Below are 18280 nucleotides of genomic sequence, written 5' to 3'. Positions count from 1 at the left end.
TATGATAACATGAACGTAGATAAGTATGTTTATGGAGCAACTTGCAATGTGAACAGACTGACTGATGTTGTAGTGGCCAGGCTTAGGCTTGGTTACAAGTACTTCTGGCAGTTTGGGAGACACACAGATGATGATCAAACTAAATGTAAATTATGTGATCAGGCATATGGTCACTCTCTTGAACACTATGTGCTTAATTGTCCACTTATTGAAGAATACAGAGACAGACAGTATAATAACCTATGTGACATGTCAAGATATCTTATTAATGAAAATAAGATACCAGATATACTAAGCAAATTTCCTAAATTTGCTTGTAACAGATAAGTGAACTATACATATGTAGATATAAATCCATATGTATTCCTGTTAACCCTTTGGGGCCTAGTTCCTAGGCATTTTGTGTATCCACATGCTCTCGCGCTACCGTCCACAGGATGGATATGGGGTGCACAATAAACTAGCCACTTCGGTGGCAAAATCTAAATCTACGACTACGTGAGAACATTTCTTCTCACTGACTTCAAACTTTCAACTAATTGATACCTTGTAGTGGCTGCCTGATTTTTTTTTCGTTTTTCTCCTTACTCCAAAACTGTCGATGAGTCAGACACATTTGCAGCAGTTGGGTATCTTTATTGTTGAAACGTTTCGCCTACACAGCAGGCTTCTTCAGTCAAATAGAGGCAGCAAATATAGTAGCGAAGTAAAGATGATGTAATCAGTCCATCAACCTTAGAGAAATAATATCTGGGGTGGTCAGTCCCTCAGCCTGAAGAAGAGTTAGCTCCTGGAGCTGAGTAATGTTGCTTGAGGAACAGGAAATTTTTACTGGAACACCCACAGTTCTGGAATTTTTTAAACTTTTGAAGCTGGTTATCTTATATAAAAAAATGTTAATTTTTTTCATCAGTCTTTGTCAGTTCCAATTTGCAAATATTATTAAAAAGAACTGTGCATCTAATTTCTACAATGTAATAGTTAAAATAAATGTAAGACTGCGCCTTTTGAGAGTGCTGACTTGCAACTCCTGTTCCTCTTGAAGTTGTTGATTTGCAGCTCCTGGGCTTCTTGGAGGACTGGGTTATAATTCGTTTATCCTTGAATGAGCTGAGCCGCAGCGCCGTTGCCTCTTATATATAAACAATCTTAAGAGAACAAGGAATTGGTGCTCATCGTAGCCTAAGACTCAGAAAATATGTTCGTAGTAACACACTAAGGTAATCAAGAGAGCGCCAAGACAAACTGTGAAATATATTCATTCACATTTTTCAACCTTATATTACTAATATGTATTGACATGTTTATCTGTAGTCTAATAATAACTTTTGAACATTATAACCTCATTACTTATCTTACATTAGTTTAATGGGGTAGATCCATCGTCATTTATTTTTGATCTACTCACTTCTTCATCTTCTACTCACTACGAAAGCAAAAGACTTGGCAGGCGATGCAACATCCCCCCAATGAAAAGCAGGGGTGTCACTAGCACGTTAAGAGACCATACAATAAGTGTCAGGGGCCCGAGACTGTTCAACTGCCTCCCAGCATACATAAGGGGGATTACCAACAGACCCCTGGCAGTCTTCAAGCAGGCACTGGACAAGCACCTCAAGTCGGTTCCTGACCAGCCGGGCTGTGGCTCATACGTTGGTTTGCGTGCAGCCAGCAGTAACAGCCTGGGTGATCAGGCTCTGATCCACCAGGAGGCCTGGTCACAGACCGGGCCGCGGGGGCGTTGACCCATGGAACTCTCTCCAGGTAAACTCAGGTAACAATATTGACGTCGTGGCATCATCCATGGAATGTCCTTTATTCTGTATTTGGCGTAAAATACCGTATCCTCAAGCAGTCTAATTGGTTCTCATATCAGTGACGTCATTCCTTGCCCCTTATGTTAACCAATGAGAAGGGGGGGCGAACTGACTATAATAAACAAATTTACTAACTTCTTTATATAACTATCACATCTCAAATCCATCTTAAATAATAGTAATTTGATTAAAATGCCTTTACTAAGGGGTTTGTCCCAAAACATTAATGAGTCACACATACCATGAGACGAACGTTTAAACTTTCTGAAGTTGTCAACACATTTCTTAAGCAACAAGAGCAGAAATTTACACTATCCTGTTAATATACGGTGCTCATCTCTCGTTTTCAATAAATGTCGGTGAGGAATTCACAAATAAAATCCTAATTTTCTAATGTTTATTTAAAATGACAAGAAAAGTCCCTAGTTGTGACAATCATGATTACAAAACAATTTAATAATTGGTGGCTAGTTCATACTGCAGTTATATACCAGAGCACATTCATGAGACTCCATAAATACAACTTTTGATGGGTAGTCCAAACACACCAAAGAAGAGATAGAAGATCATTTCATTATGAAGATTTCTGAAATCCTGGGGCTGAATTTATATTCTCAGCAACTAAAAGGTATTATAAGAGGTTACAAGCTTTGCAATTCAAAGATACAATTATTTACTTAGCTTGCTATGATGAAAACAATTCGTGATCCCTGCAATCCATTTTGTGGTAACGTTCAAAGGATCAGTTGTGGATAAACAACTGACAAGGAAATAACAATAAAAAAATGAAGAAACTATGAAGGGAGCTAGGACGCAGCACACAAGTTAAGACGCAGCAGACAAACTAGGGCACAGCGAAGTAGCTAGGAACAAAGAACGAGAACTCTCAGATGAACTAGTAGTAAGGTACCATCAGAGGAGTCAGGAGCTACAGCCCATCAGAGCTAAGCAGCAGCTCTCTCCCCGCGCCAAGGTGTCCAGTCAGGTTGCGGAATTTTTGGACTGTTGCACGGCACTGGCTGATTACTGAAAGCAAGAAAACATTCAGTTAAGTCCGAAATAAACAAGAAGAATAATGAATAATAAAAGGACTGATAAAGAATGTTTATGAAATTTATGTATGTACATGTTCCTTACTATGAAATATATGAAAATATTAGTGATCAAAATATTGTGCACATCTTCCTGTTATATTCAATAAGTTTTGATCTGGACATGACCATGATGGGTGGCCCCTTCAACAAAGCTAGCTACACTTGACTTACAATCTGTTGTTGGTCTGTCTGAAAGCTAGTGGCTGGACGGCGCCAACGTCAGAGTTGTCACATATGATCCTGGCCCAAGAGGAGCGACGGATCTGCTGCAACTGAGCTGTAAAACAAGAGTAATGTGGTCACTACTAGTTAACAACGAGAGTAGCATTAATAAAACAAGAGTAATGTGGTCACTACTAGTTAACAACGAGAGTAGCATTAATAAAACAAGAGTAATGTGGTCACTACTAGTTAACAACGAGAGTAGCATTAATAAAACAAGAGTAATGTGGTCACTACTAGTTAACAACGAGAGTAGCATTAATAAAACAAGAGTAATGTGGTCACTACTAGTTAACAACGAGAGTAGCATTAATAAAACAAGAGTAATGTGGTCACTACTAGTTAACAACGAGAGTAGCATTAATAAAACAAGAGTAATGTGGTCACTACTAGTTAACAACGAGAGTAGCATTAATAAAACAAGAGTAATGTGGTCACTACTAGTTAACAACGAGAGTAGCATTAATAAAACAAGAGTAATGTGGTCACTACTAGTTAACAACGAGAGTAGCATTAATAAAACAAGAGTAATGTGGTCACTACTAGTTAACAACGAGAGTAGCATTAATAAAACAAGAGTAATGTGGTCACTACTAGTTAACAACGAGAGTAGCATTAATAAAACAAGAGTAATGTGGTCACTACTAGTTAACAACGAGAGTAGCATTAATAAAACAAGAGTAATGTGGTCACTACTAGTTAACAACGAGAGTAGCATTAATAAAACAAGAGTAATGTGGTCACTACTAGTTAACAACGAGAGTAGCATTAATAAAACAAGAGTAATGTGGTCACTACTAGTTAACAACGAGAGTAGCATTAATAAAACAAGAGTAATGTGGTCACTACTAGTTAACAACGAGAGTAGCATTAATAAAACAAGAGTAATTGGTCACTACTAGTTAACAACGAGAGTAGCATTAATAAAACAAGAGTAATGTGGTTACTACTAGTTAACAACGAGAGTAGCGTGTTAGGAGTGAATGGAGACGAATGGTATTTGGGACTTGACGAGCTGTTGGAGTGTGAGCAGGGTAATATTTAGTGAAGGGATTCAGGGAAACCGGTTATTTTATATAACCGGACTTGAGTCCGGTTATATAAAAGGAGGGGTTTGGGATATTGGCAGTTTGGAGGGATATATTGTGTATTTTTATACGCATATACTTCTAAACTGTTGTATTCTGGGCACCTCTGCAAAAACAGTGATTATGTGTGAGTGAGGTGAGAGTGTTGAATGATGATGAAAGTATTTTCTTTTTGGGTCACCCTGCCTCGGTGGGAGTCGGCCGACTTGTTGAAAAAAAAAATATACTAAGTACATACTCATACTTAACAGGAATATCTTACCTTCGCTGAAGGAGCCTGGTTGTCCTCCGAGGTCGTAGAAGTATCGATCTCCCTTCTTAAGTCTGGCGAACTGGTCTCCCACGACACACAGGAAGGTCCAGCCCAGGAGACTGCCAGGGACCGACCTCTCAGTGATTCCACCCACGAAGAAGTCAATATCATCAACGCTCTTATAAACTCTGGCCAGTTTTTGAACGTTCTGTTTCGCGGTTAATAGCATGAGTTAGGTTGATGTATTGCATATGCAATAGTACTCATGCTAAAATATTTACAGAACATCTCTCAGCAAATAATGACTATGCAGACAATGAATTTTAATTAAAAGAATAAAAGCAAAATTCATAATAATAGGTTAATATAAAAGAATAATTTTAAAAAGTGCATTATAAATGTATTCATGTGCAAGAACGTGGGAGCTCGAGGAAAAAAATGTGGCAAAAGCGCATAAAGTGGTGAGAAATATGGATTTAGAAGAGACAGCGCGAGAGAGAACTTACTTCAGGATTGATCTGATCTGTGAGGTCGTTGAAGGTACGGGCGCGCGGCAGACCACAGAGCTCTCGGAAGCTGTTGTAGGTGGCGATGCCGTGGTCGCGGCCACGTTGAAGATTCAGACTCATCAAGTCCATGCCAAAGTTAAATCTGGGAGTCTGTTAGTAGCAAGAGACAGTAATTATAATCTTATAACAGGTAACGATGGACAGTTTGTGTTTACCACCAGTAAGCATCAGATCGCTTGATCAAATGCCCACAAGTGGATATTGTAAGAGCCAGTGGCACACTGAAAAAATTGCTAGAATGATTATCATAATAACCGTTTTTACTGCTTTATTTAATAAATAAAATTAGTAGCAGTAACATTCAATATTATTTACCATTCCATTTTAAACATGGTTCAATAATTTTTGCAATAATTCATTCCCAGCTGATGGACATTCCAAGCTTTGCAATATTTTTCGAACATAAGAATTTCAGGAGAAAGTTTTAATTCGTTTTCAAACAAAGAACTTGCTCCTGCATATGCAGTTTTAACTGGAACCATTGAGACCGATTCACAAAAAGCTCGGTACTTTAGTGTAAGCCTTATAAGAACATAAAAAAGAAGGAACACTGCAAGAGGCCTACTGACCCATGCGAAGCAGGTCCATGTCCCCTCCTCGGATTATCCCAATGACCCACCTAGTCAGGTCACTTCCACTTAAGAAAGGAGCAACACATCAGACCTAGTAGCACAAGCTAGTCAGGTCCAACTCACCCACCCACACCCACTCATGTATTTATCTAACCTGTTTTTAAAACTACACAACGTTTTAGCCTCTATAACTGTACTCGAGAGTTTGTTCCACTCATCCACAACTCTATTACCAAACCAGTACTTTCCTATATCCTTCCTGAGTCTGAATTTTTCCAACTTGAAACCATTGCTGCGAGTCCTATCTTGGCTGGAAATTTTCAGCACGTTATTTACATCCCCTTTATTTATTCCTGTTTTCCATTTATACACCTCGATCATATCCCTCCCTAATTCTACGCCTTTCGAGAGAGGGCAGATTCAAGGCCCTCAGTCTATCCTCATAGGGAAGATTTCTGATACATGGGATCAACTTTGTCATCCTCCTCTTTACGTTTTCCAGTGCATTTATATCCATTGTGTAATACGGTGACCAAAACTGTGCAGCATAATCTAAATGAGGCCAAACCAAGGATATATAGAGTTGAAGAACAACCTAAGGACTTCTATTATTTATATTTCTAGATATGAAGCCAAGGATTCTGTTAGCTTTATTGCGAACACTAATGCACTGTTGTCTTGGTTTTAGATTTCTGCTAACCAGAACTCCTAAATCCTTTTTGCAATCAGTAGTATTAAGATCTTCATTATTTAGTTTATATGTGACATGGTTATTTTCCTGTCCAACATTTAAAACTTTGCATTTGTCTATATTAAACTGCATCTGCCACTTCTCCGACCATTGCATCAATCTATTCAAATCATCCTGGAGTGCTCTAGTGTCCTCATTAGAATGAATTGGCCGGCCTATTTTGGTGTCATCAGCAAATTTGCTTATGTCGATATTTATTCCCTCATCTACGTCGTTTATGTAAATTGTGAACAAAAACGGGCCCAACACTGACCCCTGTGGAACACCGCTTGTGACGTGCCCTAATTCTGATTTCTTCCCATTTATGCAAACTCTCTGCTGCCTACTTGTCAGCCATGGCTTTACCCAGGAAAAAATTTCTCCTATTCCATGTGCTAATAAATTGTTGTAGTTACACTTCAGCTATTGACAAAAAGTGAGAAAGAGCTATATTTGTTAAGGAACCTCCAATGAGGGCGTTGATTTGTCGCTCCTGGACCTATTGTGAAAGGGGTAAGGGGGTGGAGTTATAGTTTCTAGTCTCTTGAGATACAGCTACTAGGCCTCTCGTACGCCTTAAGGTACAGCTACTAGGCCTTATATGCCCTGAGGTACAGCTACTAGGCCTCTCATGTGCACAGAGATACAGCTACTAGGCCTCTCATATGCACTGAGGTACAGGTGCTAGGCCTCTCATGTGCACTGAGGTACAACTACTAGGCCTCTTATGTGAACTAAAATACAGCTACTAGGCTTCTGGTGTGTACTGAATATAGCTACTAGGCCTCTGGTGTGCACTGAGGTACAGCTACTAGGTCTCTGGTGTACACTGAGGTACAGCTACTAGGTCTCTGGTGTACACTGAGGTACAGCTACTAGGTCTCTGGAATACACTGAGGTACAGCTACTAGGTCTCTGGTGTACACTGAGGTACAGCTACTAGGCCTCTGGTGTACACTGAGGTACAGCTACTAGGTCTCTGATGTACACTGGGGTACAGCTACTAGGCCTCTGGTGTGCGCTGAGGTACAGCTACTAGGTCTCTGGTGTACACTGAGGTACAGCTACTAGGTCTCTGGTGTACACTGAGGTACAGCTACTAGGTCTCTGGTGTACACTGAGGTACAACTACTAGGTCTCTGGTGTACACTGAGGTACAGCTACTAGGTCTCTGGTGTACACTGAGGTACAGCTACTAGGTCTCTGGTGTGCACTGGGGTACAGTTACTAGGTCTCTGGTGTACACTGAGGTACAGCTACTAGGTCTCTGGTGTACACTGAGGTACAGCTACTAGGTCTCTGGTGTGCACTGGGGTACAGCTACTAGGGGTGTACAGGTACAGCTACTAGGTCTCTGGTGTACACTGAGGTACAGCTACTAGGTCTCTGGTGTACACTGAGGTACAGCTACTAGGTCTCTGGTGTGCACTGGGGTACAGCTACTAGGTCTCTGGTGTACACTGAGGTACAGCTACTAGGTCTCTGGTATACACTGAGGTACAGCTACTAGGTCTCTGGTGTACACTGAGGTACAGCTACTAGGTCTCTGGTATACACTGAGGTACAGCTACTAGGCCTCTGGTGTACACTGAGGTACAGCTACTAGGCCTCTGGTGTACACTGAGGTACAGCTACTAGGTGTCTCTGGTGTACACATCTCTTTCAGTGGGTGCACAATATGAAGTTCAACGATGAGAAATTTCAATACTCAGATATGTCATGAGGAAATTAAATCTTCATCAGAGTACAAAACAAATGTAGAGCACACCAACGTCAAAGACCTGGGTCTCACCTTCAGCATTGTACTATCTGCTAGCAAAACTAGGGAGGCTGATGTTCTTCAGGTCACATCTAGAATATTGCTGCACACTAACAGCACCTTTCAAGGCAGGTGAAATTGCCGACCTAGAAAATGTACAGAGAACTTTCACGGCGCGCATAACGGAGATAAAACACCTCAATTACTGGGAGCGTACAAACCTGTATTCTACGCAGGAGGGAGAGATACATGATTATATACACCTGTCCTAGAGGGACTAGTACCGTGTCACACTACGAGATAATGAAAAGCAGCTAGCACGTTAAGAGACCATAGGACCCCTGGCAGTCTTTGGACAAGCACCTAAAGTCAGTTCCTGATCAGTGTGGCTCGTACGTTGGTTTGCGTGCACTGGTTGATCAGGGGAACTCTCTCCAGGTAAACTCCAGGTAAACAGCTACAGGTGTACACTGGGGTACAGCTACTAGGTCTCTGGTGTGCACTGGGGTACAGCTACTAGGTCTCTGGTGTACACTGAGGTACAGCTACTAGGTCTCTGGTGTACACTGGGGTACAGCTACTAGGTCTCTGGTGTACACTGGGGTACAGCTACTAGGTCTCTGGTGTGCACTGGGGTACAGCTGCTAGGTCTCTGGTGTACACTGGGGTACAGCTACTAGGTCTCTTGGTATAAACCTTGGTAATAAATCCCGACAAGTTGGTTTAGAAAGACACGTAAGCAAACACTATAACATATTTATTAGAAAACGTTTCGGTCCTGGGACCTTGATCACTTCTAACATGTTAGAAGTGATCAAGGTCCCAGGACCGAAACGTTTTCTAATAAATATGTTATAGTGTTTGCTTACGTGTCTTTCTAAACCAACTAGGTCTCTTGTGTGCACTGGGGTACAGCTACTAGGCCTCTGGTGTGTATTGAGGGATCATATAATATACGGAATAACGTTTGGTTCCCCAGACCACATTCTGAAACGTGGAAAAAAAACACACGAAGAAAACTAGGAAATCCATGAAAGTAAAAATCCTACGTTTACATTTGTGTCAAAGCAGTTTTGTGGGTGGCCTTAGGTTGAAATTTAAAAAAGACGTTTGCTTAGGTAGTAGTGTTGTAGTGTGATTTGCACATACGTTCCTCACAACCGTGCACTCTAACCACACTTGGCTCCAGTATGACTTTTATGATAAATGGTTTAAAACCGACAAGTTAAAGATTGACACACTTACGCAATATATGGGAATCTTAATAAAGAAACGTTTCGACACACAGTGGCTTTATCAGTCCAATACAAAATATTGGGCTGATGAACTCCATCTTCAATATGACTTCAGTAGAGGTCAATCTTCAGTATGACTTCTACAAGCATAGAAGTCATACTGGTTAAAAAGATATCAATGGACACTTTGGGGCATAATACGAGAGGATCGTCTCAGAACGAAAGAGACATGTAGAAGTGGCAAAGTATTACAAGGTAACATACACCTGGAAGGTATTAGTTTTCAAGTGCGTGCTCTAGATTCAGTATTTCAAGAAATTCCCAGAGTTAGCTTTTCTGACTGCTAATCAAAGTATATTTTCACAAAATTTACATTCCTAAAAACTAACTTTACTCACCTGGAACAGATGGTTGGACAAGTCCTGAGTAATGAAGGAGTCAAACTTCTGTACAGAATATTGTGTGAAGCTTCGAACTAATTCGTCCAGTCGATTTTCTAACTCTATGAGATGAGGAGAGTTAAAGTGATCGCGGAGCCTGATGGTGTTCACACCGCCATTTGCCTTGAACAATCTTTACCGGTCGAAAGATAAAAATTTATTGCAGTAATAAGAAAACAACGTGTGTCCCTAAATTAATAAGCAAAAATTATTTTGCACGGCATGTAGGCTATGGAATTTAAGTTTTCCGCTACATTTTGTGTATTCGCTGTTTTCCTGAGAAAGTGTGAACCCCCCCCCCCCCCCCAAAAAAAAAAAAAATATCTGAACAGCATGTCAACAGTAAGGAAGCAAAAAAGTTCACATACATTTATTAAATTTGTATGATTTCAACAATTTTCAAAAGATCATTCTCTCTAAGGAAAAAAACTGAAATATTACTCACCGAATAATCCCTTGCACCAGTGTGTGTCCAAACCTGAAGGCTGCTGCTGAGAATTCATTGTTCATGTTGGGGTTGATTCTGGGGTTGTAGTCGTTGCTGAAGCCTGATGGAAGTGTACTAAGACCGAAGGATCTCATGAAATCCCTTCCTGAAAGAGCGATATTCTTACTGCCACTTATCGTAACTAGATAACACCACACTGAAGCAATAGCATATCAATTAATCAGGCCAGCCTATTTCCCTTATTTCCCCACCCAGGACCAGAAATCTGCTAGTTCCATGAAGTTTAAATTGCAGGCAGCCTTTAAGAACATAATCTCACCACACTGAAACATGTAGGGAAAAATGATAAAATACTATCGCAACTTTTAAGATACTCACAGGTATCAACGAGATGAATGTGGATAAACGATTTGAATTGAATGGAACCAGACAGAAACTATTAATCAAGTCACAGAAATATCAGATAAAATCTCATTAGTGTGAGGGTTGTGAACTCGTAGAATGCACAATAGGAGTTAACTGATAGAGGTACACTATACAAAGTTATAATTAAAAATACGATAATTATGGGGCACATGAGGTATGACATCTGTCGATTAGCTTAATTATTCTCAACAAAATTAAGCAGGTGAGCCACACCTATGATGATGGGGAGCCACTCGTTGAAAAGAATGTGTTGTTGCTGGGCAATGATGATCCTGCGGGTCTCCTGGAAGACAGCTTCGTCCGACCACTGGGGGTTCAGTCTCTGAAGTTCTCCTGCTACACGGTTGTGTTCTCTCACCCACAAGGTGTGAAGGGCGGTCAAGATAGGCTGCTCGTTCACTCGTGAGTCGCCTATAATGATGCTTTTAATATTTATTTTTCATAATTATTCTTTCAAGTTATACAGTGAAACATTACTGATACTATAAGTGATTAGAGAAGTCCAAAGAGATATTTAAAAAATGGAGCATAATATGCAGCCTATGTAAAGGATCAGCTATTACAATAATAATTAAGTAAATGTCCTGAAGTGGACCAGCTTTTGCACAGTAAATCAATCCATTATGTTTGCTTAGCACAAATAAAACTTTACTGTCTTAAGAGACTAATTTTTTTTTTCAACAAGTCGGCCGTCTCCCACCGAGGCAGGGTGACCCAAACAAGAAAGAAAATCCCCAAAAAGAAAATACTTTCATCATTCAACACTTTCACTTCACTTACACAATCACTGTTTTTGCAGAGGTGCTCAGAATACAACAATTTAGAAGCATATACGTATAAAGATACACAAGAGACTAATTACATGTGAAATACCCCTTCCTGAGGGCACCCATGATGGTCAAAGCGTATACTCTATTTGCTATATACATTGCATACATATAAGATAATCATGATCCTGTATATGTTCTCTAGTGTTTTTGTCAAATTTGCCTAAACTATTAAAATGCTTTATTGAGGCGTTCTTATAGAATTAGTGATAAGAGTAGAGTATCCCATTAGCGATGTTTTTTCCTACATTGTACCTCTACCGCCAAGAACGAGCAGTGACGGTAATGTCTGTATAATGTGGTATTAAACTGCCAAAGCGAAAGTTTTACAAAAGAAAAGTAATGTGAGTAACAACAAAGACGAAGCACCAAGTAAGGCGGTGATCTGTTTCAAATAATACAATATTATCTCTGTACATTTTTTTTTTTCAACAAGTCGGCCGTCTCCCACCGAGGCAGGGTGACCCAAAAAAGAAAGAAAATCCCCAAAAAGAGAATACTTTCATCATCATTCAACACTTTCACCACACTCACACATTATCACTGTTTTTGCAGAGGTGCTCAGAATACAACAGTTTAGAAGCATACACATATAAAGATACACAACATATCCCTCCAAACTGCCAATATCCCAAACCCCTCCGTTAAAGTGCAGGCATTGTACTTCCCATTTCCAGGACTCAAGTCCGACTATATGAAAATAACCGGTTTCCCTGAATCCCTTCACTAAATATTACCCTGCTCACACTCCAACAGATCGTCAGGTCCCAAGTATCATTCGCCTCCATTCACTCCTATCTAATACGCTCATGCACGCTTGCTGGAAGTCCAAGCCCCTAGCCCACAAAACCTCCTTTACCCCCTCTTTCCAACCCTTTCGAGGACGACCCCTACCCCTCCTTCCTTCCCCTATAGATTTATATGCTTTCCATGTCATTCTACTTTGATCCATTCTCTCTAAATGACCATACCACCTCAACAACCCCTCTTCTGCCCTCTAACTAATGCTTTTATTAAATCCACACCTTCTCCTAATTTCCACACTCCGAATTTTCTGCATAATATTTGCACCACACATTGGCCTTAGACAGGACATATCCACTGCCTCCAACCGTCTCCTCGCTGCTGCATTTACCACCCAAGCTTCACATCCATATAAGAGTGTTGGTACTACTATACTTTCATACATTCCCTTCTTTGCCTCCATAGATAACGTTTTTTTGACTCCACATATACCTCAACGCACCACTCGCCTTTTTTCCCTCATCAATTCTATGATTAACCTCATCCTTCATAAATCCATCCGCCAACACGTCAACTCCCAAGTATCTGAAAACATTCACTTCTTCCATACTCCTCCTCCCCAATTTGATATCCAATTTTTCTTTATCTAAATCATTTGATACCCTCATCACCTTACTCTTTTTTATGTTCACTTTCAACTTTCTACTTTACACACATTCTCAAACTCATCCACTAACCTTTGCAATTTTTCTTTAGAATCTCCCATAAGCACAGTATCATCAGCAAAAAGTAACTGTGTCAATTCCCATTTTGAATTTGATTCCCCATAATTTAATCCCACCCCTCTCCCGAACACCCTAACATTTACTTCTTTTACAACCCCATCTATAAATATATTAAACAACCATGGTGACATTACACATCCCTGTCTAAGACCTACTTTTACCGGGAAGTATTCTCCCTCTCTTCTACACACCCTAACCTGAGCCTCACTATCCTCATAAAAACTCTTTACAGCATTTAGTAACTTACCACCTATTCCATATACTTGCAACATCTGCCACATTGCTCCTCTATCCACTCTATCATATGCCTTTTCTAAATCCATAAATGCAATAAAAACTTCCCTACCTTTATCTAAATACTCTTCACATATATGCTTCAATGTAAACACTTGATCTACACATCCCCTACCCACTCTGAAGCCTCCCTGCTCATCCGCAATCCTACATTCTGTCTTACCTCTAATTCTTTCAATTATAACCCTACCGTATACTTTTCCTGGTATACTCAGTAAACTTATTCCTCTATAATTTTTACAATCTCTTTTGTCCCCTTTCCCTTTATATAAAGGGACTATACATGCTCTCCGCCAATCCCTAGGTACCTTCCCCTTTCATACATTTATTAAACAAAAGTACCAACCACTCCAACACTATATCCCCCCCTGCTTTTAACATTTCTGTCATGATCCCATCAGTTCCAGCTGCTTTACCCCCTTTCATTCTACGTAATGCCTCACGTACCTCCACCACACTTACATTCTGCTCTTCTTCACTCCTAAAAGATGGTATACCTCCCTGGCCAGTGCATGAAATTACCGCCTCCCTTTCTTCCTCAACATTTAAAAGTTCCTCAAAATATTCTCGCCATCTACCTAATACCTCCATCTCCCCATCTACTAACTCCCCTCCTCTGTTTTTAACTGACAAATCCATACTTTCCCTAGGCTTTCTTAACTTGTTTAACTCACTCCAAATTTTTTTCTTATTTTCATTAAAATTTCTTGACAGTGCCTCTCCCACTCTTTCATCTGCTCTCCTTTTGGACTCTCTCACCACTCTCTTCACCTTTCTTTTACTCTCCATATACTCTGCTCTTCTTATAACACTTCTGCTTTGTAAAAACCTCTCGTAAGCTACCTTTTTCTCTTTTATCACACCCTTTACTTCATCATTCCACCAATCACTCCTCTTTCCTCCTGCCCCCACCCTCATATAACCACAAACTTCTGCCCCACATTCTAATACTGCATTTTTAAAACTATTCCAACCCTCTTCAACCCCCCCACTACTCATCTTTGCACTAGCCCACCTTTCTGCCAATAGTCGCTTATATCTCGCCCGAACTTCCTCCTCCCTTAGTTTATACACTTTCACTTCCCTCTTACTTGTTGTTGCCACCTTCCTCTTTTCCCATCTACCTCTTACTCTAACTGTATCTACAACTAAATAATGATCCGATATATCAGTTGCCCCTCTATAAACATGTACATCCTAGAGCCTACCCATCAACCTTTTATCCACCAATACATAATCTAACAAACTACTTTCATTACATGCTACATCATACCTTGTATATTTATTTATCCTCTTTTTCATAAAATATGTATTACTTATTACCAAATTTCTTTCTACACATAGCTCAATTAAAGGCTCCCCATTTACATTTACCCCTGGCACCCCAAATTTACCTACTACTCCCTCTATAACATTTTTACCCACTTTAGCATTGAAATCCCCAACCACCATTACTCTCACACTTGATTCAAAACTCCCCACGCATTCACTCAACATTTCCCAGAATCTCTCTCTCCTCTACACTTCTCTCTTCTCCAGGTGCATACACGCTTACTATAACCCACTTTTCACATCCAATCTTTATTTTACTCCACATAATCCTTGAATTTATACATTTGTAGTCCCTCTTTTCCTGCCATAGCTTATCCTTCAACATTATTGCTACTCCTTCTTTAGCTCTAACTCTATTTGAAACCCCTGACCTAATCCCATTTATTCCTCTCCATTGAAACTCTCCCACCCCCTTCAGCTTTGTTTCACTTAAAGCCAGGACATCCAGTTTCTTCTCATTCATAACATCCACAATCATCTCTTTCTTATCATCTGCACAACATCCACGCACATTCAGACTTTCCATTTTGACAATTTTCTTCTTCTTATTCTTTTTAGTAATCTTTACAGGAAAAGGGGTTACTAGCCCATTGTTCCCGGCATTTTAGTTGACTTTTACAACACGCATGGCTTACGGAGGAAAGATTCTTATTCCACTTCCCCATGGATATAAAAGGAAAAGTAATAGGACCAAGAACTATTAAGATAAAATAAAAGAAAACTCAGATGAGTGTGTATAAATAAACGTGTACATGTATGTGTAGTGTGACCTAAGTGTAAGTGTACATCTCAATAATAAAAAAGTACATAATAATAAAACACTATTAACAAAGACTTAAAACCTAATATGCACACATAATCTACATATTGGAAATGAAAATTGAAACGTTTCGGCTCATCTAAGTCGCTACTTTGAAGTGTCCAGGGTGGAGCGCCCTTATATATTATTAATAATTCCAGTTTGTCAGATAGTTATGACTTGTCTTATTCTTCTTAGTCCCAATATAACATCATGAAGCCATATTCTATGACCTATTCAGAAGAAATGAGCAGACAAGTGTTCTCAATCCATGACATAACCTGTCCTCCAATTGGGACAGAATACCAAGCGTGACCTGGCTTCCATGTGTCATGTGGCGATTATCACCGATCTAAACTACAGGGTGTTTCACTCGTAGGTCCCGAGTTGGTACTCCCTGGTTGCAACCGTTTTGTTTGTATATTGTCTGTAGTAAACGATAACTCGGGCCTACGAGTAGGACACCTCAAGTAATCGTTTACTACAGACAATATGCAAACAAAATGGTTACAACTACAGGAGTACCAACTCGGGGCCTCCTACGAGTAAAACACCCTGTAGAATTTACATGTTGAAATTTAACAACCTTAAAACAAACTGAGGTCTGAAATTGATTCAATATGCTTTCATTCAACTACTCGCCTTTCTTGAAATATGAACATATATTTTTCCTTTGAAGAGGGTTGGAATAGTTTTAAAAATGCAGTATTAGAATGTGGGGCAGAAGTTTGTGGTTATAGGAGGGTGGGGGCAGGTGGAAAGAGGAGTGATTGGTGGAATGATGAAGTAAAGGGTGTGATAAAAGAGAAAAAGGTAGCTTATGAGAGGTTTTTACAAAGCAGAAGTGTTATAAGAAGAGCAGAGTATATGGAGAGTAAAAGAAAGGTAAAGAGAGTGGTGAGAGAGTGCAAAAGGAGAGCAGATGATAGAGTGGGAGAGGCACTGTCAAAAATTTTTAATGAAAATAAGAAAATTTTTTGGAGTGAGTTAAACAAGTTAAGAAAGCCTAAGGAAAGTATGGATTTGTCAGTTAAAAACAGAGTAGGGGAGTTAGTAGAAGGGGAGATGGAGGTATTAGGTAGATGGCGAGAATATTTTGAGGAACTTTTGAATGTTAAGGAAGAAACAGAGGCAGTAATTTCATGCACTGGTCAGGGAGGTATACCATCTTTTAGGAGTGAAGAAGAACAGAATGTAAGTGTGGGGGAGGTACGTGAGGCATTACGTAAAATGAAAGGGGGTAAAGCAGCTGGAACTGATGGGATCATGACAGAAATGTTAAAAGCAGGGGGGGATATAGTGTTGGAGTGGTTGGTACTTTTGTTTAATAAATGTATGAAAGAGGGGAAGGTACCTAGGGATTGGCGGAGAGCATGTATAGTCCCTTTATATAAAGGGAAAGGGGACAAAAGAGATTGTAAAAATTATAGAGGAATAAGTTTACTGAGTATACCAGGAAAAGTGTACGGTAGGGTTATAATTGAAAGAATTAGAGGTAAGACAGAATGTAGGATTGCGGATGAGCAAAGAGGTTTCAGAGTGGGTAGGGGATGTGTAGATCAAGTGTTTACATTGAAGCATATATGTGAGCAGTATTTATATAAAGGTAGGGAAGTTTTTATTGCATTTATGGATTTAGAAAAGGCGTATGATAGAGTGGATAGAGGAGCAATGTGGCAGATGTTGCAAGTATATGGAATAGGTGGTAAGTTATTAAATGCTGTAAAGAGTTTTTATGAGGATAGTGAGGCTCAGGTTAGGGTGTGTAGAAGAGAGGGAGACTACTTCCCGGTAAAAGTAGGTCTTAGACAGGGATGTGTAATGTCACCATGGTTGTTTAATATATTTATAGATGGGGTTGTAAAGGAAGTAAATGCTAGGGTGTTCGGGAGAGGGGTGGGATTAAATTTTGAGGAATCAAATTCAAAATGGGAATTGACACAGTCACTTTTTGCTGATGATACTGTGCTTATGGGAGATTCTAAAGAAAAATTGCAAAGGTTAGTGGATGAGTTTGGGAATGTGTGTAAAGGTAGAAAGTTGAAAGTGAACATAGAAAAGAGTAAGGTGATGAGGGTGTCAAATGATTTAGATAAAGAAAAATTGGATATCAAATTGGGGAGGAGGAGTATGGATTGAAGTGAATGTTTTCAGATATTTGGGAGTTGACGTGTCGGCGGATGGATTTATGAAGGATGAGGTTAATCATAGAATTGATGAGGGAAAAAAAGGTGAGTGGTGCGTTGAGGTATATGTGGAGCCAAAAAACGTTATCTATGGAGGCAAAGAAGGGAATGTATGAAAGTATAGTAGTACCAACACTCTTATATGGGTGTGAAGCTTGGGTGGTAAATGCAGCAGCGAGGAGACGGTTGGAGGCAGTGGAGATGTCCTGTTTAAGGGCAATGTGAGTTGTAAATATTATGCAGAAAATTCGGAGTGTGGAAATTAGGAAAAGGTGTGGAGTTAATAAAAGTATTAGTCAGAGGGCAGAAGAGGGGTTGTTGAGGTGGTTTGGTCATTTAGATAGAATGGATCAAAGTAGAATGACATGGAAAGCATATAAATCTATAGGGGAAGGAAGGCGGGGTAGGGGTCGTCCTCGAAAGGGTTGGAGAGAAGGGGTAAAGGAGGTTTTGTGGACAAGGGGCTTGGACTTCCAGCAAGCGTGTGTGAGCGTGTTAGATAGGAGTGAATGGAGACGAATGGTACTTGGGACCTGACGATCTGTTGGAGTGTGAGCAGGGTAATATTTAGTGAAGGGATTCAGGGAAACCGGTTATTTTCATATAGTCGGACTTGAGTCCTGGAAATGGGAAGTACAATGCCTGCACTTTAAAGGAGGG

The 18280-nt window shown here is 40.0% G+C and overlaps 1 protein-coding gene across 1 annotated transcript in view; it reads right to left on the bottom strand.

Moving 5' to 3' along the window:
- Positions 1-2200: 2200 nt before the first annotated feature.
- LOC128685009 (salivary peroxidase/catechol oxidase) overlaps positions 2201-18280 on the bottom strand; it is a 43591-nt gene continuing 27511 nt past the window's right edge. The window contains exons 11-17 of the mRNA XM_053771444.2: positions 10867-11064; positions 10225-10372; positions 9738-9912; positions 4981-5133; positions 4484-4682; positions 3083-3188; positions 2201-2843 (exon numbers count right to left, since the gene is read on the bottom strand). Coding sequence (XP_053627419.1) covers positions 2762-2843; positions 3083-3188; positions 4484-4682; positions 4981-5133; positions 9738-9912; positions 10225-10372; positions 10867-11064 — 1061 coding nt within the window. The 3' untranslated portion in view covers positions 2201-2761. The remainder of the gene's footprint in view (positions 2844-3082; positions 3189-4483; positions 4683-4980; positions 5134-9737; positions 9913-10224; positions 10373-10866; positions 11065-18280) is intronic.

Source organism: Cherax quadricarinatus, chromosome 5, assembly GCF_038502225.1.
Source record: "Cherax quadricarinatus isolate ZL_2023a chromosome 5, ASM3850222v1, whole genome shotgun sequence".
Lineage (NCBI taxonomy): Eukaryota > Metazoa > Arthropoda > Malacostraca > Decapoda > Parastacidae > Cherax > Cherax quadricarinatus.
This window is presented reverse-complemented; position numbering and strand designations above follow the sequence as displayed.